The 22,001-nt window shown below is 34.8% G+C and overlaps 2 protein-coding genes and 1 long non-coding RNA gene across 4 annotated transcripts in view; 2 read left to right on the top strand and 1 right to left on the bottom strand.

The window, feature by feature from the left end:
- LOC143248582 (dihydropyrimidinase-like) overlaps positions 1-13,565 on the top strand; it is a 56,924-nt gene extending 43,359 nt beyond the window's left edge. The window contains exons 13-16 of one of the 2 annotated variants that reach the window (XM_076497049.1): positions 2,174-2,353; positions 3,083-3,169; positions 5,174-5,363; positions 10,698-13,565. In XM_076497049.1, coding sequence (XP_076353164.1) covers positions 2,174-2,353; positions 3,083-3,169; positions 5,174-5,363; positions 10,698-10,786 — 546 coding nt within the window. In that variant the 3' untranslated portion in view covers positions 10,787-13,565. The remainder of the gene's footprint in view (positions 1-2,173; positions 2,354-3,082; positions 3,170-5,173; positions 5,364-10,697) is intronic. The other variant, XM_076497048.1, reaches the window with a different exon arrangement.
- Positions 13,566-15,685: 2,120 nt separating this feature from the next.
- LOC143248581 (uncharacterized) lies at positions 15,686-21,671 on the top strand. The gene is made up of 2 exons (XR_013027054.1): positions 15,686-15,810; positions 21,546-21,671. It is a non-coding gene; the product is annotated as an uncharacterized LOC143248581 (long non-coding RNA).
- The window catches only part of LOC143248580 (dual specificity testis-specific protein kinase 2-like), an 88,320-nt gene continuing 85,721 nt past the window's right edge, over positions 19,403-22,001 (bottom strand). The window contains exon 12 of the mRNA XM_076497047.1: positions 19,403-20,713. The gene's annotated coding sequence lies outside the window, so the exon portion shown is untranslated. The remainder of the gene's footprint in view (positions 20,714-22,001) is intronic.

The following is a 22,001-nucleotide window of genomic DNA, read 5'->3' as shown; positions in this document are numbered from 1 at the left end:
CTTCCCTCGAGTCTTACACTACTAAATTTGGGACGGCTAGCACAGATAGCCCTCAAGTAGCTTTGTGCGAAATTAAAAAACAAACAAACAAACAAACAAAACCTTTATATATATATATGCAAAAACGGCTCGTTTGGGTTGAGAAAATATTTTACATAGAAGAGCGAACAACGTTACGACCTTCTTCGGTCATTGTCAGGTTCACAAAGAAAGAGGTAACTGACCGGAAGCTAACCACATGTTTGGAAGAGGTTGTGTAACTGAGTGTCGGAATGTAGAGGGCGGTGTTAGATGTTTGAATATATAATTTTACTTATTTTATTATATTAATATAGGTATAAAGGCGTTCCTTTATATTGGTTTATTTTGGGTTTAAGTTGTTGTATAAGTAAGGCTTCTTTAATTTTGCGTTTGTTTATGTTTGTTTCTTTATTTAGTATTTGAGTGTTTTCTATGGGTTATGTTGTGTTTATTTGACTTGCAGTGTTCGAAAACGTGTGAAGGTGACTTTTTATGTTCTTTGAATCTGGTTTCCATTTTTCTACTTGTTTCTCCAATATAGAAGTTGAGGCAGTTATCACATTGTATTTTATAAATAATGTTGGTGTGGTGTTTGTCAGTGTAGTTTTTACACAGTATAGACCTCAGTTTTGTGCATGGTTTTTGAATAAATTTGGTATTAACTGGAATGTCATATTTTGTAACTAGTTTTTGTCAAATGTTGGTTATTTGTCTGCTGATGTTGGGAATATATGGTATGCAGCAGTATATGGTTTCGTGATTTTTTAAATCGTGGGGTATATTTACTTTAGTTGGTTCGTTTTGCTTTCTGTCTAGGTGTTTATAATGTTTTCTGCGGTTTGTGGAGGAAACTTATTGATGTTCATGAAGTATTGTTTTATTTTGTCTAATTCGTCGTTAATTTTATCTGGCGAGCATAGTTTTATGTCTGTGTTTATTTGGTTTCTTAGTATATTGAGTTTTTGTTTTGTTTCATGTGCTGAGTCCCAAGGAATGTATAGTCCAGTATGGGTGATTTTTCGGTGGATTTCTGTTTTAAATTGTGTATCGGTTCTTGTAATTTTGAAGTTAAGAAATCATATTTGATTGCTTTCTTCCTGTTCACATGTGAAGTTAATGTTGGGATGTATAGAGTTAATGTGATTGAAAAAATTAAGTATGTGTTCTGTAGATTTGAATCCTGCAATCGTGTCATCTACATATCTGTACCAGTATAGTGGTGGATGTAATGCTGTGTTAATTGCTTGTATTTGAACTTGTGTCATAAAAATATTGGCTCGAACTGGTGATACTGGGTTGTCCATGCTTAGGCCATTTGTTTGTATAAAACCTTTTTAGTTTTTTTCTGGCGGGGATCTTTCTTGTTTCACCAAACTTTCAAGACCTTTTTTTCTCTCTCATTTTCATGCAAGCAGGCACATTTATGTGTTTTACTGTAGACAGTTGGCTATAAAATAGAGCTAAATTGCTGTTACCCTAGTCACATATTGTCCTGGGTCACTCTACTGTGGTGTCACGAGTTTTCTCGCGGAGAAGCTTACTCTAGTATATATAATTTGAATACACTATGAAGGTATTAGCAGTTGCCTCAGCCATTGGCAAGTCTGATGATACCTTGAGCTTATAGTTTCCGTCTTTTGCTATGAGAGTTTATAGACGGTGGCGTGAGTAAGGCATGTACACTTAAAGAGATGGCGCTATTACATTTTTCATATTGTTATTGTATTCTCTAACACTGGACACCTTATCGCAGAATATCATAACAAAAAGATAGAAGATTCATCATTCTCGTTCTATGTCTTAAAGGCGCTATCCTATCGTCCAATACACTCGTTTACTTTGACTGCTTTTTGTTTAAAATAAAGATTGCTTTGAACATTATGTACATTGTATCCAGTCTCAAGCTTAGTCGAAACAGTAGAATACACTCCAGGCTACATATCCTGGCGATCCTCTTGGTATTTGTGATTACCTGAAAGTGAAGTCAGTACAACTAATGACACCATAGGGTAATAAGTTGTCCGAGGGGAAACTAAATAGTGAGCAAATGAAAGTTGAGTTTACAAAGTTAATTAACAAATTAAACACGACACTGATTTTTAAGGATTGTCTAATTTGATACACAAGAGTTAAATCTTCTATATACGCATAGGGCCGAATCCAGGCTGGATCAGATGCAGATGTCGTTGTTTGGAATCCGGAGCAAACACGTATTATCTCTGCCAAAACCCATCACTCTCAAGCAGACTTTAATATATTTGAAGGAATGAAGTGCCATGGAGTGGCCGATGTTGTGATAGCTGGTGGAAAGGTTGTTGTGGACCAGGGTCAGGTAACCGTTGGTCAGTGTAAATTAAAATAACTGAAACTGTGATAACTGATGGAAACCTTCTTGATCAGGGTCAGTGTAAATTAAAATAACTGAAACTGTGATAACTGATGGAAACCTTGTTGATCACGGTCAGTGTAAATTAAAATAACTGAAACTGTGATAACTGATGGAAACCTTGTTGATCACGGTCAGTGTAAATTAAAATAACTGAAACTGTGATAACTGATGGAAACCTTCTTGATCACGGTCAGTGTAAATTAAAATAACTGAAACTGTGATAACTGATGGAAACCTTCTTGATTACGGTCAGTGTAAGTTAAAATAACTGAAATTTATGCGGTATATGGAATTGTTACGTTAGGTAGGGAATGTGGATATCTTGAATACGTACAAATATTTTAAAGTAATGTATCAGAACAGGTCATAATAACTGTTTTAGGAATCTGCTTAAAAATGTTAAATAAAAAAAATTTAATTCTGTTACATTACAAGCTTATTTTTTAATAATTCGATTTATCTTCACAACATTTACACAGGTTGAGAAAGTACTTAGGTTTAGCAATGTCACATTATACTTTTTAATGTGAATGGAAGACAGACAAGTTAATGGCTGTTCAGAACATGATGATTAGTTCAGGGATTAGTTTAGAGAAACTTGAACTTTTTCATTGATATATTTTGTTTGTTTACAGTTATAACTATCATACGTTAATATATTGATTTTTCCAGTTGCAAGTGACAAAGGGAGGGGGAAAATTTGTTGAAACACCACCATTTTGTCCACACATCTTCTTCTGCGTGCGAGCAAAGGATAAGGTAGGAGTCTAACCAAGTCTGTTGTCAAACAGTTTAACGAAGCAAATAACTAAACATTTAATTTAGAAAATATTAATTATCAATAACTTTTGATCAAAGCAAGCTATCTTCATCGGTCAGAACTAAAAGTAAGTTGTATATACTGGTATGACTTGAAGTATGTAGTGTCATAATACAAAAAATTAAAATTGTTACAGTATATCCATTCAACATTTGTTTGGTTTCCTTATTATTATCCACATTCATGGCAATAATCCCAATAGTACTTCACTCTTTAACACTTTGTTAAGCAAATCAATAACTTCTTTCATTTACTTGCTGTTTTAAGATAAAATGTCTTATGAATGGATGACATACAGTATTGGAAATGATTAAGGAGACACACAGGTGATGCACATACAACAGTCACAAACAATGGGCAGTTACACCTAAGTGGTAAATTTATTAGCACTGCCATATGTTATTATTACATAAAATACTAAAGTGAAGTGAGTAAGTTCTACAATGCTACACTGTTTTGTACTTACTTTAAACAGAGTCGTACATATTGTTTTTATGTTATCATAAGATTACCAATGAATTATTCTTATAACTGTTTTATATCACTTCCCATAATTCAGTTTAATTATCGTTTCACTTCCTCAGCTTCCATATAACTTTAATAATATCAACAATGGAACTTCGTGTAGGAAAAACCATGATGTGTTCCTTTTTTATATATAAACCTTCTAAGTATCGTTTCACCACATATGTTGCATAACTGGTCCAGTGTATAACTTACACTTCTATTAATATCCCAACATGCTTTATTCCAGTGAAGTATGTTGACTGTGATACTAGTTTTCTCTCTTCCAGCTTTGCTCATCCATTTTTACTGTTGTCAATAACCCTATAGCACGGTTAAAATTATTTTAAAACATTTTGCTTTCCTAAATTTCTAGGCTACAGTCACACTAAACTAAAAACCGCTTACCATAGTAAGTCAGTTATATGAAATGGTTTGGTTTGTTTCGAATTTCGCGCAAAGCTACACGAGGGCTATCTGCGCTAGCCGTCTATAATTTAGCAGTGTAAGATTAGGGAGAAGACAGCTAGTCATCACCATCCACTGCATACTTTTGGGCTACTCTTTTACCAAGAATAGTGGGATTGACCGTCACATTATAACGCCCTTACGGCTAAAAGATCAAGCATGTCTGGTGTGAGAGGGATTCGAGCCCGGGACCCTCAGATTACGAGTCGAGTGCTTTAACCACCTGGCCATACCAGTCTTATGAAATGGTCTTATTGTAAACATTAGCCTTTCGATTTGGGTATATCTTTTTTTAAATATCCACTGAGGCCACTTCCTGTTGATATGTATATTAATATCCTGGATACAACATTCACATCGGTACTTAGAACTAGACCATTGACAAGGTTTGTAGATGGTGTTTAATATCACTTTTGAGAGAGTTTAGACTTTCTATCTGGCCTTTTATGTTATGAACAGTACTAGTTTCACACACTCTTTTTAAAGTTTTCACAAATTTCTTAATGAAGGAAGAAATATTATATCAGTTTGTCACATGTAGCGTTCAAACAAAACTATACTTTTTCAATATTTCTGCCCATGGGACCACGAGTGTATTTACAATATTACTAGTGGAAATAGTTTGATTGTCTGTACTTTTATAGACATTATCTTGGTGAGGCACACTGTGATTGGTTGGATGACAGTCAAGCAGTGTTAACTATTGACACGTTCCTTTTCGTACAATACAATAGACAATAGTTCAGTAATTTTGTAGTTTATAGCCAAATACAATAGACAACAATTCAGTAATTTTGTAGTTTATACCCGCAATTTTTCCGATAATGTGTATTCGGTTACAAGAAATCTTGTATCACATTGTAGACGGTCATATTTACGATTGTAAGACAACTGATCTGGAGGTGTATTATTGTTCAACCTTCTGTATTACAAGTATTTAGTCAACTAAAAAATGCTTTATCATTTACCAGGCATGCCAACCTTTCAAAGTTGAAAGAGAACCATATGAAAGCGTTGCCGTTGAAGATGACTTTGAAGGAGAGACTCCAGATGAAGCTGTCGAGGTGACGGAGATAATACCCCAGCCTTCGGAATTCTACTCTCGCCCCCTTACCCGAAGTGGGGTTCGTAACTTGCAGGACTCTACCTTTAGTCTTTCTGGTAAGTCCTCCAGAAATGATTAAAAAAAAAGACTACTGCAATTGAAACATTAAGCATTTTATGTTTATTAAGCGTACAAACAAAACACGCACACACTGACTGATATTGCTATTACATTAAGCACATTTTAAAACAATTATTAGATACGGTTAGCGCTAAGTCTGCGTTTTACACTAAACTCACGCAGGATATTCTACACTAAACTGTTAGGGTAATTGCACTATCACTAACTGTACAAAATGTGACGTAACTTGAAATAATAAAAAATGTAGATTTATCGTATGTTATTGTTGAGCTGTTCTTAGCATGACTGAAATGTTGAACAATTACTTTTCATGGTGGCTCTGAGTGAAACATGATTAACTTTTTAAAGTCCACGAAATAATGTAAGTGAACTCTTCCGGAACGTCAGTGGGGTAGGGTACTTTTGTTTGTTCTTGTATAAAACACTCTTATTTTTAAATTATGTATTAATTCTAAGAGTTATTACAAACTAATATGTGTGTGTGTGTCATATAACTACTTTGGTTTGGTTGCTGTTTAGCACAAACCTACATGTTATGAGCTTCGCCCACCACAGGTATCGAAAACCATGTTGTTTTCCCCAGTTTGTTGAATTGTTTTGTAGATTATTTTCACCAGTAAAAATCTATTTTTTTTTTTGCAGGTGGGTAAATGTGTTAGAGAGCCATAACATGAAGTTTAATATTGTTTAATAATTGTTATCTAGATTTTTAAAAAGTTCGAACCAGTAAACGTGTAAATAAACACCATTTAATTTCAACCCTAGATGCTGAATCATTACCTAAGATGGTCAGTAGGGTAACTCGTACGTTCTAAGTTTATCGGGAAAGAAGTCCCTTTAGTGAGTCAAATGTGGTGTAAAATGACGTGGAAAGTTATAAAAAGGGGTAGGAGAGGAGGTTTGGAAAAAGGTTCACCATCGTTTGAAATCAGGAGTAGCACTGTACAAATGAATTGTTCATACACAATGTTATCTGACACAAATACCTAAAAAAGGTCTCAGTAGAAGAGCCAAAATATTGTCTCCTTTTCTTTCAACAGTCAGTTGCAGTTTCTATTCATATATATATACACACTACATGGTTAAAAGTTTGTGGACACCCGCCATCACACTCATATGTGCTTGTTGAATGTCCCGTTTCAAAACCATGGACATTAACGAGTTCGGGCACTGTCTCGCAGTCGGTGTTCCACTTCATCCCAAAGGTGTTCGATGGAGTTGAAGTCAGGGCTCTGTGTAGGCCATTCAAGTTCTTCCACACCAATCTCGGCAAAACATATCTTTATGGACCTCGCTTTGTGCACAAAACAAAAAAGGGCCTTCCTCAATCTGTTGCCACACAGTTGAAAGCACACAATTATCTAAAATGTCATTGTATGCTGTAGTATTAAGATTTTCCTTCACTGGAACTAACGAGCCTAGCCCAAACCATGAAAAACAGCCCCAGACCATTATTCCTCCTCCACAAAACTTTACAGTTGTTATTATGTATTCAGGCAGGTAGCGTTCTCCTGGCATTCGCCAAACTCAGATTAGTCCGTCAGATTGCTAGATAGTGAAGCGTGATTCATCACTCTAGATAACGTGTTTCCATTGCTCCAGAGTCTAATGGCGGTGTGTTTTACATCACTCTAGATAACGTGTTTCCACTGCTCCAGAGTCTAATGGCGGTGTGTTTTACATCACTCTAGATAACGTGTTTCCGATGCTCCAGAGTCCAATGGCGGTGTGTTTTACATCACTCTAGATAACGTGTTTCCGATGCTCCAGAGTCCAATGGCGGTGTGTTTTACATCACTCTAGATAACGTGTTTCCGATGCTCCAGAGTCTAATGGCGGTGTGTTTTACATCACTCTAGATAACGTGTTTCCGATGCTCCAGAGTCTAACGGCGGTGTGTTTTACATCACTCTAGATAACGTGTTTCCGATGCTCCAGAGTCTAACGGCGGTGTGTTTTACATCACTCTAGATAACGTGTTTCCACTGCTCCAGAGTCTAACGGCGGTGTGTTTTACATCACTCTAGATAACGTGTTTCCACTGCTCCAGAGTCTAATGGCGGTGTGTTTTACATCACTCTAGATAACGTATTTCCACTGCTCCAGAGTCTAATGGCGGTGTGTTTTACATCACTCTAGATAACGTGTTTCCATTGCTCCAGAGTCTAATGGCAGTGTGTTTTACATCACTCTAGATAACGTGTTTCCACTGCTCCAGAGTCTAATGGCGGTGTGTTTTACATCACTCTAGATAACGTGTTTCCACTGCTCCAGAGTTTAATGGCGGTGTGTTTTACATCACTCTAGATAACGTGTTTCCACTGCTCCAGAGTTTAATGGCGGTGTGTTTTACATCACTCTAGATAACGTGTTTCCACCGCTCCAGAGTCTAATGGCGGTGTGTTTTACATCACTCTAGATAACGTGTTTCCACTGCTCCAGAGTTTAATGGCGGTGTGTTTTACATCACTCTAGATAACGTGTTTCCACTGCTCCAGAGTCTAATGGCGGTGTGTTTTACATCACTCTAGATAACGTGTTTCCACTGCTCCAGAGTCTAATGGCGATGTGTTTTACATCACTCTAGATAACGTGTTTCCACTGCTCCAGAGTCTAACGGCGGTGTGTTTTACATCACTCTAGATAACGTGTTTCCACTGCTCCAGAGTTTAATGGCGGTGTGTTTTACATCACTCTAGATAACGTGTTTCCACTGCTCCAGAGTCTAATGGCGATGTGTTTTACATCACTCTAGATAACGTGTTTCCACTGCTCCAGAGTCTAATGGCGATGTGTTTTACATCACTCTAGATAACGTATTTCAGATGCTCCAGAGTCTAATGGCGATGTGTTTTACATCACTCTAGATAACGTGTTTCCACTGCTCCAGAGTCTAATGGCGGTGTGTTTTACATCACTCTAGATAACGTGTTTCCACTGCTCCAGAGTCTAATGGCGGTGTGTTTTACATCACTCTAGATAACGTGTTTCCACTGCTCCAGAGTCTAATGGCGGTGTGTTTTACATCACTCTAGATAACGTGTTTCCACTGCTCCAGAGTCTAATGGCGGTGTGTTTTACATCACTCTAGATAACGTGTTTCCGATGCTCCAGAGTCCAATGGCGGTGTGTTTTACATCACTCTAGATAACGTGTTTCCGATGCTCCAGAGTCTAATGGCGGTGTGTTTTACATCACTCTAGATAACGTGTTTCCACTGCTCCAGAGTCCAATGGCGGTGTGTTTTACATCACTCTAGATAACGTGTTTCCGATGCTCCAGAGTCTAACGGCGGTGTGTTTTACATCACTCTAGATAACGTGTTTCCGATGCTCCAGAGTCTAACGGCGGTGTGTTTTACATCACTCTAGATAACGTGTTTCCACTGCTCCAGAGTCTAATGGCGGTGTGTTTTACATCACTCTAGATAACGTATTTCCACTGCTCCAGAGTCTAATGGCGGTGTGTTTTACATCACTCTAGATAACGTGTTTCCATTGCTCCAGAGTCTAATGGCAGTGTGTTTTACATCACTCTAGATAACGTGTTTCCACTGCTCCAGAGTCTAATGGCGGTGTGTTTTACATCACTCTAGATAACGTGTTTCCACTGCTCCAGAGTTTAATGGCGGTGTGTTTTACATCACTCTAGATAACGTGTTTCCACTGCTCCAGAGTTTAATGGCGGTGTGTTTTACATCACTCTAGATAACGTGTTTCCACTGCTCCAGAGTCTAATGGCGGTGTGTTTTACATCACTCTAGATAACGTGTTTCCACTGCTCCAGAGTTTAATGGCGGTGTGTTTTACATCACTCTAGATAACGTGTTTCCACTGCTCCAGAGTCTAATGGCGATGTGTTTTACATCACTCTAGATAACGTGTTTCCAGTGCTCCAGAGTTTAATGGCGGTGTGTTTTACATCACTCTAGCCGAATGCTTGGCATCTTAAGCACGTGTGCGGCTGCTTGGCCATGGAAATCCATTTCATGAAACTCTCGACGAATAGTTCTTGTGCTGACGTTGCTTCCAGAGGCAGTAGGAACTCTGTAGCAAGTGTTGCAATTGTGGACAGACGATGTTTACGCAATACGTGCTTCAGCATTCGGTGGTCCCGTTCTATGAGCTTGTGTGGCCTACCGCTTCGTGACTGAGCTATTGTTGCTCCTAAACGTTTCCACTTCACAATAACAGCATTTACAGTTGACCAGGGCAGCTCTAGCAGGACAGAAATTTGACAAACTGAGCTGTTGGAAAGGTGGCATTCTATAGCAGTGCCATTAAAAGTCACTGAGTTCTTCAGCACGACCCATTCTACTGCAAGTGTTTGTCTATGGAGATTACTTGGCAGTATGCTTGATTTTATGCACCTTTTAGCAAGGAGTGTGGCTGAAATAGCTGAACCCACCAATTAGAAGGGGTGTCTACATATTTTTGGCCATGTAGTATATATTAGTTCTAAAACCTGCTATGCATATTCTGCTTAAAGTTCCACTGAAACAGTATGTAAGAAGTTTCTCAAAACAAATTATGTAAAAAGTAAGTATAGTTTTACTTTTAAAAATCTCTTGCTTGTCGCTAATTTATAACAAATCAGTATTAACTAAATCTATGTAACATCGTTTTCGTTATTACTTCGGTGTTAGAAATAACGTATTTGTAAGTGCTGAAAAAACAACATGATATATTACTGTTGGTATGGGAATTTAAAATTCAAGGTTTACACACAAAGGCTGTGTACGTTATGTGACAATGATTTTAAAAGCCTTATCAGATTATTACAATCGTTACCGCCACGTCCGGTCATGCTCTAGCTGACTACCGTTAATCTTGACAACAACCTTGCAGCGTAGTTTCCATTGCAAAAGGCTCCCTTTAAAAGCTGTCATGTACAAAGCACACTCCTACTCCTATTTGCTTTGCATAAAACACTTACTGTAATAATATCTGTATATCTTTGTATGTAATAGCATGAATATTCGTTTCATTTTACAGTTGTTTAAGGTATACAACAGTTGAAAGGATATGTCGTAGAAGCAACGTATGTACACATGACTTAGACAAAGATTCTTCTCCATTTTGTTGCGTAGCGTTGCTTGGGGCACTCGGATAGCCACTGCCACTGCCCTTTGCAACACCAAGGCCATGATAAAAGAGTCTTAAGTAGTGTTATTGAGTTAATTATTTCAACATTTCAGTTATCGGTTCTGTAAACTATGCTAGAGTTGTAAACAACAACTTATTATGGTTACCATTCTTGGTTTGTATGTTCATAAGTACTGAATGTGTAATATATATGTTATTTTTTAGGAGCACAAATTGATGACGACAAAGGTATCAAACTGAGTGGAAAACGAATTCAAAACCCACCAGGAGGAAAATCAGCAGGTCTTTGGTAGAAGTAGTTATGCTTTCTTGCTATAATAAATAGTGCTAAGTCAATATCTGCTTTACATTACCAGATGTCAACATGCAAATAAATTCCAGCACTTAAGAAAACGCCTTTTTCTGGTAACTTTGTAACCGAAATAAGATATAACTCTTTCTACTCTGGCTTCATTTGTAGTAAATTTTTGTTGGTTCACTTAATGAGCCGATTTTTTTTTTTCTTAAACGACTGTGTACTTTTAACTAGTTTTGTATTAGAACAACTATGCTCGAGCTTGTAATAGTGCGTGACACAAAGTTCAAGCCTTTTTAAACGCGATAATAAAACAATAATGTGATTTATTTAAGTTATTCGAGGTAAATGTGTCGCTGTTGTAGTTTTGGAAGTTCAATAATATTATTATAACTTTCTGAGTTTAATGTAACATTATTACAGGTTTGTTGTCAACGTTTTCGCGGTTAAATGTACATATAATACCGTTCTAGTTTTGTGTGTTGAATGCGATATTTTTACAGTCTCATGAGTTGAATTTGACATTGTTACATCTTTGTAAGCCAAATTTTATAAATATCTTCAGATCTTTTTAGTTGGATATAACTTTCTTCTAGCTTCTTGAATAGAATAAGATACATTTTATGAGTTGAGACGCTGAGCTGTTTTACTTACATATAGCCTTATTCCAACTTTCCGTGATTATCTTGACTCTGACTTTTGTTTTATTGAACTAGAAAGGATTAATTAATTAATCTTTCAGGTAGATTTAATTCATATAATGTGATGCTAGAAAGTTACCCTTACTTTAATGTGCCTTCTTTATGAATTATAATTTTTAGAAATTGTACAGCGAAGCTACTGCTATTTTATAAACATTAAATGTAAACTTCGTACAAGCGCGAGCGTGGTAAGAATTATAAATTGCAACATTTCACTACATTTGCTGGGCTTCACTTTTAAATATACAAGATAAAAAGGTCACCAAGATCGCAAGAAGACATAAACCAGCACTAGCAACAAAAAAACTATATGTGACATTGCGTGTATATGCAGTTCTTCAGCTAATGTTGCCTTACTTGTTCAAAATTTAATATTTCATGAACTTGTCCAGTTAGAATTAGGCTTCCCGACTGCTCAATTTACATACTCTAATAAGAGTTTAGACGAATACAAGGCCTTAACTGAAAGCTCGAGTAGACGTTATTAGGCCTATCTGGCTAGGTTTAACATTATGACGTCTTTTTTTTTCTTTATAAGATTTGTCACTAACATTATTGGACATATCTTTACAAATGCGAATACTGGTAGACTTATTAGCAAAATTAAAGTGTGCATAACTCTCTGGGTATGATCAAACTTCTGTTGACATTTATGTGAATGACAATCTTCAAATATTTTATTCTTTAAATGCACTAGATAGTCGATTTGTTCGTTGTTCTCCCTAAACACCTATAAAACAATTCAAGAAAACTAATGAGTTACTCATTTTCTAAACCTTGGCGAAAATGCTGTTTAGAATTACATAGCGTTTAGTCATTTCGTTCACATGTTTTAACAGTTAATCTGATTTCAGAACTTACTACACCACTAAATTAATTTGCAGTAGGTTGACATATTTATTAAAAAATAAAAGATAAATCTTCATTATTAATCATTCTTGTGCTTACTACTTTCGCAGTTTTAAATGTAATGACCCTTAAAACTACATTAAATGATACTGGATTACATCCAGCTAACGTAGTATTCAAAACTTTATAATTTTTTTTTGTTTGAATTTGAAATTTATGTTAATAAGTTACCAGATAAATGGACTAGAAAGCTTGTTATTTTTACAATTTTGATTTAAACTATGTAAATACTTATTTGCACGTGAAAGATGTTGCACAATATATTTATAATAAAATTATTCAGTGGCGTAGTAAAAAGACTTAATATTGTACTTAATAACGTTTTTTTTTAGTATTTTGCTTGGATATGAAAAAAACAACCTTGCCAATAAACTTATTCAAAACAGTACAGAAACAAACAAAGGCTTCTTGTGTGTACTGTATTAGGTATGGTGTGATAACAAGCAACGTGAACATACGAGGGCTGTTCAAAAAATACGCGAACTGACGTCATAAAACAAAATGTACTTTATTTAGAAGTTACAGGCCTGGGACCCCTTCAAAGTACTCTCCTCCCCAACGCACACACTTATCCCAACGGTGTTTCCACTTGTTGAAACAGTCCTGGTACGCTTCTTTTGTAATGTCCTCCATCTGCTTCGTCGCATTTGCCTTAATCTCGGGAATCGTCTCAAATCTTCTTCCTTTCAAGGGTCTTTTGAGTTTGGGGAACAAGAAAAAATCGCAAGGAGCAAGGTCAGGTGAGTAGGGGAACAGTGATCGAGTGTTTGGCCAAAAACTCACGAGTTCTGAGGCACAAATTTCGCAGCAACGCGGTGCATCTTCAATTTTTCGGTCAAAATCTCGTAACAAGATCCAACTGATATCCCACACTCTTCAGCAAGCTCCCCGACAGTCAGACGTCGATTTGCCCGCACCAGGGTGTTGATTTTGTCAACGTGTGTGTCGTCAGTTCACGTGGAAGGACGCTCATCATCTTCAATGGACTGTCGACCATCCTTAAAACGTTCATGCCACTTGAAACATGCCGTACGCTTCATAGCAACATCACCGTAAGCCGTGTTAAGCATAGCAAAAGTTTCAGTCGCAGATTTTTCAAGTTTAACACAAAATTTCACAGCAAGTCGTTGCTCCTTCAGGTCATTCATTCTGAAATCCGCCAAACGAAAAATCGCACTTCATTTAAAACCGCGTAGCTAATACACAAATGAAGATATTTGCAATCGGGAAATGGCGTCGTGATCAGCTGATCTGTGCGAACCTAGCGACACCAAGCGGATTCCCCTGGAACCAACTGGAGCCGCGCAATTCAAACAGTCCGCGTATTTTTTGAACAGACCTCGTACAAGTTCTAACACCAGGACAGCCCAATCCTTCCCCGTAATGTCCAAATTGTGATTACAAATTCGAAATAATTTATCCTACTTTTAATTTACTTTAAACTTATTGAACGTTTCTACAGTATTTCCAAATATATTAACTTTGACATTCTTTTTGAAATAATGTAACTTGGTTCTGGGGTAAACACAAAATAAATGAGCAATAATAGACAAATTATACATCCAAGAAATATTTATTATTCACTTTGTCAATTTCGTCTTAATATAGGCTTCTTCATATCCAGACTTAGTTTACAGTCCATAACGTTTTCAAAATCTTCTGTTAGGTATTAGCGTTACATTGAACTTTTAGGATATTTTGTGACAAAGGAAAAAAACGTGGAAGTTCTATTATTGTTTATTTCATTAAATAGTTATAAAAAAAAGTTTGAAGCAGGAAAGCACGTGTTTGATAAATGATCAAGACACGTATGCCTATTACATTCGTGATTCAACGTAATACTGAAAGTTTGATACCCTAATTATAAAACCGGTACGTTTTGTGCGTCCCGATAATTTATCTTTGGACAAACTACCAAAAAAAGAAAAAATGTGGGGAGTGTGCTGTCAAAACTGGGTCTTCTGGTCACCCCATTGAAGATGTTGGAGTGAACTTCAAATAAAAAAATAAGCTTTTTTGAGTTTTTAAATTATATATATATATCTAAATTCAATACCCGTGCGCAGTCCACAAATAGCTCATTATGTAGCTTTGTGCTTAATCTAAAGTTTCTAAACAAACCAAACCAAATCTTGTCCGGGTTCTTTAAAATTATTTGATGAAAATAATGCAAGGTGTAGTCCATGTAACGATAACAAATTAGTTTATTTCTTCCTCAACGTTCACTACAGGCTACTGTCACTGAAACACAGTTGTTGGCAATAGTGCACAAATATTTTCACTTTCAACAGAAATGTATTCGCTACTGATGGAACGACTAGCGTATAATGCGCGTGAATTGTATAACTCCATGGTTAATCGATCGAGTGATTGAATACGTATACGTAATAACCGATACTAATCTGAATTTCACAAGCTTTTTAATCACTGCACAAACTGTTTGTCTGTGCATCACTGTTTCTAGTATTTATAGTGTACCCTACTTTCTAAATATTTCACAGTCATTCGATCGTTAACGTTTACAATAATATTACGTATTTTCAGGTTGCATTTGTGAATTTTTATTAAAGTGACACGCCCTCTAAAAACATCAAATTAAAATAACGAAAATTTAACTTATATCAATATTTGTTTTGTTAAATAATACGATATGAATAAAAATTACTAATATGTTTTGTATTTGATTATTCCTGTTTTGATATTAAGCAACAAACTGCCACATTTTGTATTGTTTTTACAACTAACTTGTTTTCAATTTTAGATAATTCGAGGAGAGTTTTGATCGTATAAGGAAAAATAAAAGATTTGTGGTTGTCTTTGTAGTCAATAAAGAAAGTATGATAAATCAGAAAATCTGATCACTAATTACAAAACAAAATGTAAGAATACACGCTTTTATTATGGGAATCAATTTATAAAGATTGCTCAACATTACAAAATGAAACTTAAATATACTTTGTTGTAAACAATTACAGAATCTATGAATGAAATGGATATAAAATGCAAATATTATGGAATCGCGTGACCTCTATTACAAGAAAATGAACTACACCAAATTATAGTCACGTTCTGGTAGTTTACGCTGCGAGTGGCTGTAATATAACTAATCAGACAGTGCCACACATCCATAATGGCTATATATATAAAAGTCATACTGTTCTCAAAAATAGTGTGTTGACTGTAGTTACGTCCAGAAATACCACTATATAAACGAGTAGATTAAAGATTTCATCGATGAAGACTACGTCAATCGTATGGGAATCAAAATAAGAAATTAAACTATTGTGATAACAACAAGTAGAATTTAGGTAGACGTTTGACAAGTCTCGTTTTGAAAAACGTTATTACCAGATCCAACAGAGCCACAACTAGCCAACTAGACTCCGAGTCTGAAATATTTTCCATGTGAGGGGTAAGCAAGTGACAAATTAATATTAACAATGAAACTTGACATAAACGGTCCTTTTATGAACGTTTTCTCCCTTTGAAATGTAAGCTAATTCTTTCTCTTCTTTTCACCCTGAAAATATTCTGCATGAAATTTTACATTTTTGTTATTTCGAGAGAACTTCACACTAGGAATTTTATTTAAAAAGTGTAAAAGGCTATTTGAACGCTGTAAAACGTCAAGCTAGGTGCAGTGAGTCTAGAAGAGATCGTTGATTGATTAGATTTATGGATCGTGTGAGTTCGTATGTTTGTTACTTCTTGATGAAACCGGACACAGTTCACAAAGGTGAGGTCCCCCTCCTCTTTTTTTTTTTTTTAGGGACACAAACAGTTTTGCGAGTAATAAATATTGCCATATGTTTATTTTATAACAAAACCACCTTGAGCTATCTGCCGTGTCAACTGCAGGAATCGAACTCCCGGATTTAAAGGTTGCAAGTCTGTAGCCATACCGCTGTTCCACCAATGGACATTGTTTAATTTAAAAAGAAAACAATGTTAATTTACATTAATTACTGCTACATTTATTTTATTTTATTTTCGAACAAGCTTTTCTTGGCCAGGACTTTGTTGTAAAAACCTGAACAACTGTAACATTCGGAAGCTTGGATTTTATTCAATCCCCAGCAGGTCAACCACTAGACAACTCCGGGCTCGTGACATAAAATAAGACGTACATAAACTATATTTTTTGTGCTGGAGAAACATCTTAAGTACAGTGTTATTTTATATATATTTTGATTTTTGTTTGTTTTACACCAAAGCCACATTGGGCTATAAACTGCATCCACCGTGGGAATCGAACCTCGGATTTTAACGGTTTTTTTTTTTGTAAATTTAGCGCTGTCCCACAGGGGTATTTTTATATATATACACACTGATTATTAAATATTTGTAGCGGAGTGATAACATAAATATATAATCAAAATCTGTACGAAACTTTAGTCCTGATGTGTGTTGTTACTTATTTTTAACGAAATAGATGCTTCTGTAATACAGAACGATTAAAAGTGATATTCACAAGACTAAGTATTTCGTCAAATAAAGTTTATTCATGGAAGATCTAACGTTTTGAGTTCTAGCTTACCAGCATGTTTTTCAGGTCCTGATATTCAGAAAAATATTTAAAACAATGTAAATTTCCAGTTATCGAAATATCACGATTTCTCAGCTGAAATGTGACTCAATGTGAGCTTTTTTTACTAACCTCATGAACCTTACCACTCGAGTATCAGTAGTAGATTATCGTAGTCGAAGCATCAAAATCAGACAGATTTTACATGTTAAAAAACAAGATGAAATTAACGTGTGGCAGATCTAATATTTCACTTAACCCTAAATGTCATTTATCCATACCAAATTCAACATTTTAATCCGATTAATACCCTCTCCATATAATAATAAACTATAAATCATATCTACCACGTTACGTAATTCAACATCAGCGAAATACGTGAAAAATATTAAAACATTTGTGACTAGATAATTCGGATTTAACTATTTTACATATAGGCAGTGGTATCTTGACTGCCAAATGGTTTTAAAGGTTCGTTCCTTTTGAACACACGAACGGATTATTGTACACATAGCTGATGCGTTAAATACTTCAAAGTTTGTTAAACAAAACAGTAATCAGTAAACCGACAGTTATTTTAAGTACCGACCATAAACATAACCAAGGAAGAACTAACAGTGTCTGTGAGACAAATTAGCGAATTTCCTTAAAGTACAGTCGACTTCATGAAACAAAAATAATAAAGTTTCAATCCAAAACTGAAGCAACTCTAAGTAACCTTCTTCATGCTTAATACCCTGGGTACCAGCTGTTGTATAGACACTTCCGCTATACTGTCTAGGAACAAGTTGTTATATAGACCATGATAAACTTACTGGGAACAAGTTGTTATATAGACCTTCATGATAAACTTACTGGGAACAAGTTATTATACAGACCTTCATGATAAACTTACTGGGAACAAGTTGTTACATAGACCTTCATGATAAACTTACTGGGAACAAGTTATTATACAGACCTTCATGATAAACTTACTGGGAACAAGTTGTTACATAGACCTTCATGATAAACTTACTGGGAACAAGTTGTTATACAGACCTTCATGATAAACTTACTGGGAACAAGTTGTTATATAGACCTTCATGATAAACTTACTGGGAACAAGTTGTTATATAGACCTTCATGATAAACTTACTGGGAACAAGTTGTTATATAGACCTTCATGATAAACTTACTGGGAACAAGTTGTTATATAGACCTTCATGATAAACTTACTGGGAACAAGTTGTTATATAGACCTTCATGATAAACTTACTGGGAACAAGTTGTTATATAGACCTTCATGATAAACTTACTGGGAACAAGTTGTTATATAGACCTTCATGATAAACTTACTGGGAACAAGTTGTTATATAGACCTTCATGATAAACTTACTGGGAACAAGTTGTTATATAGACCTTCATGATAAACTTACTGGGAACAAGTTATTATACAGACCTTATTATTATATTTTCTGAGCACAAGTTATTACCTAAACCTTCACGCTATATTCGCTGGGCAGTAGCTGTCTTACATAAACCTTCATGTTATATTCACTGGGCAGTAGCTGCCTTACATAAACATTCATGTTATATTCGCTGGGCAGTAGCTGCCTTACATAAACATTCATGTTATATTCGCTGGGCAGTAGCTGCCTTACATAAACATTCATGTTATATTCGCTGGGCAGTAGCTGCCTTACATAAACATTCATGTTATATTTGCTGGGCAGTAGCTGCCTTACATAAACATTCATGTTATATTCGCTGGGCAGTAGCTGCCTTACATAAACATTCATGTTATATTCGCTGGGCAGTAGCTGTCTTACATAAACCTTCATGTTATATTCACTGGGCAGTAGCTGCCTTACATAAACATTCATGTTATATTCGCTGGGCAGTAGCTGCCTTACATAAACATTCATGTTATATTCGCTGGGCAGTAGCTGCCTTACATAAACATTCATGTTATATTCGCTGGCAGTAGCTGCCTTACATAAACCTTCATGTTATACTCGCTGGACAGTAGCTGCCTTACATAAACCTTCACGTTATACTCACTAGGAACAAGCTGTCTGCATATGAAAAAGCAAGATTTTAGAAGAGCAGTTTAAAAATGAATAAATATGTTTTTAAAATATCAGCCTGACACACAGAAAACAGTTGTAATATGATTGCTCATTTAAAGTCGGTAACCGACACCAGTAGGTCTTTCCATCAAAAACAAGTCACTAATTACAAATTTAACGTCTTGCCACTACTTGTGCAGACCCTGTAGGTAAAGATCTAAAGGTGTTTCCAGTAAACAGTTTACAGATCAGTAAACTCACTATGTAGTGAGTAATATTGTTTCTTTGAAAAATCAAACATGCTAGCAAACTACAAAAAAACCAACAAAAAACATAGTAATTTTTGTCATTTTATTTTATAAACTATTTATGTTTATTATTTCCTTTTACTATTTGGGAAAATAAAAACAAACAGTTCGTAAGACAACAAGAAAGTTGTAGCTATATTTTATTTCTATGAGTTCTTTTTCATAATGATCTATTAGACTAATAACCTGGGATTTCCATACACACGTTCTTCAAGAATATATTAATCTACTACAAAAAACAACAACAAACTTTTCTTACACACATTTACATACTCCAAAATAATTTTAAAAGTACATGAGGGCGAATTATGTTTCTCAAAAATAATTCCTTCTATCTATTCAAGTGTGAAGAACTTTATTGATGGCAACGTGTGAAATAGGCCTGTTCAGTTTAAAACAGAACAGGACATTAGAACTTCTAGTGTTTGACAAGCTAAGTGCCCCAAAGAAATAACTAAAATGGATCTGACCTAATGTATCCAAATAAAAAATGTAAAAACTATGAAACTTAAAAAAATTACCAAAGTTAATTATTACTTTCATGGTTAAAACCTTTCATGTTTAATAAAATATTAGAATGAAACAGTTAAGTTACTGATACTGCTACAAGCAAGCTTGTTGTCAAAATTATAAGAGAAAATTCGAAGAAACCCAAACACTTAAAACAACTGTCCGCTCCTAGTTCCATTCAATTTAACTAACAATTTAATATATCACATGCAAATCCCGATCACAACAGAAAAAAAGTTAAATGTTCATGCCAGTTTTACAAAACAATAGGAATTTCCTTCAGAACATTTGTTTTGCTTCAGTGTTCTCGTCAACACATTTGATTACCCACTGAATAAATAAAGTGTTCTCGTCAACACATTTGATTACCCACTGAATAAATAAAGTCAGGTACTTTATTTGGAGTTAAGATAAACAAGTTTCACCAAATTACTTGATGTCAGAGAGAAATTCTTATCCAGTTCTCTTCAACCAGTGGGTTATGAATTATTTTTAAAAAATTATTCAGACGCAAATCCACAATAAAACATACTGGAGACATATCACATGCCGTCAACGTTAAAAACTGCACAGGTACAGCAATCAAATACTTGGCAGAAGAAGTACACAGTTTAAAACCATGCTTAATTTTAACAGTTGAGATTTAACTCAAAAATACTGTTAATTGAGAATGTGTTGCTAATCTAGTAACAAACACAAATCTTTGGATTACAGTTGCACAACCTTGTCTACATTCCTACACTTAAAACTATGTAAAAACTGAAGTAATGCATCTACAAGTCCACATTATATTTTTTAAAAAATTAGGACTAATTTTTTTTAAACAGTCTTATAACAAGTTAAAAATAAACTTTACTATCTATACATTTTAAAACCATTTTGTGTTTACTCATTTCTTGCTGTTGAACATTTGTTGAGTCTGTTCTGTAAAAATGAAACAAATATAATAATTGAGAAAATCATTTCACATAATTATAAGAAAAGTGACCTGTAAATATTATTATTATTATTATTATAACTCAAGAGCAAAAGGTTTATTGTAGTCATACAGCTGTAATTAAATGTAATCACTACAGCTTACGAAAACAATATGATAATGCTATTTACACAAAATTATGGGAAACTAAATACAAAATAAAATGCTGGCAACCTTCTTTTGTTCCAGAAAGTTCACGTTAAAGTACTCAATGTTTATTTTCGTAACTTCATTATCAGACACTATATGGTAACAACTGAGATTAACTTAGTAACTTAGAATAGTCCAAAGTACACGTCAGGTGAGTGAAGTACTACTGAGCTCTTTTACCATACAAAAACTGAAACGGAAAACAACGGCATATTACCCGGACCACTAACACACAACAAAGGAAACAGAAAACATTTTCCTGAACTGCTACCTACAGAACAACAGTGTGTTAATAAACACCTCATCACATAAAATAGACAAAACTAATAAAATACTTGACACAAAAAAGAATGGCATACAGTACTATTATAAATCCAGACTTGTATTTTAAGTTAAAATCTGAGTTCATAAATGCATTATGAACATAAATTTCATGAGCATAACCTACATTTAAAAAACAGAAATTTAACATTTTCAAGAGACAATTATCATTCAGGAATCTCTTAAAATCTACAAAAAACATTGAAGCTGAAGATTAATTTGAATTGTTCAACATATATTAAAATGATTTTATAGTTGAAAAATGCAATTTCTATTCATTAATATAAATCCTGGTTTTCATATTTTCAGGAAGAAGATAATTTTTTACTTCCTATACACAACTTCTTGAAACCTCTTTTACAAAAGAGAATTTTTCTGGAAGCTGCAAAGTAATGTGTTAGATGGTAAGAAAGAAGAAACAGTTTCTCTGAAGTACCACAAGGCTGTTTTTTGTATACGACTTATTGAATAAAGTGAGATTTAAAGATATCTAAAAAGACAATTATGGTAAGATAAATATGGTAATTATGGTAAGATAAATATGGTAATTATAAATCTTTTTCTTTTGAATCAGAGAAATAGAAACTGGTTGTAATAAAAAATTTAAAAGTGAGTATTGTTACATGTAACAAAAGACTAAAGTACAATACTCGAACCATAATTAATTAAGACACAATGATATTACAATATTTCTTTTTAGTAACATTCTACATCTCACTACAAGTACAGATAAAATGAAATATGAAACACTTTTTTCCACTTAAG

Source organism: Tachypleus tridentatus, chromosome 4 (genome assembly GCF_004210375.1).
Source record: "Tachypleus tridentatus isolate NWPU-2018 chromosome 4, ASM421037v1, whole genome shotgun sequence".
Classification (NCBI taxonomy): domain Eukaryota; kingdom Metazoa; phylum Arthropoda; class Merostomata; order Xiphosura; family Limulidae; genus Tachypleus; species Tachypleus tridentatus.
Note: the sequence above shows the minus strand (reverse complement) of the source record. Positions and strands in the feature narration are given on the sequence as shown.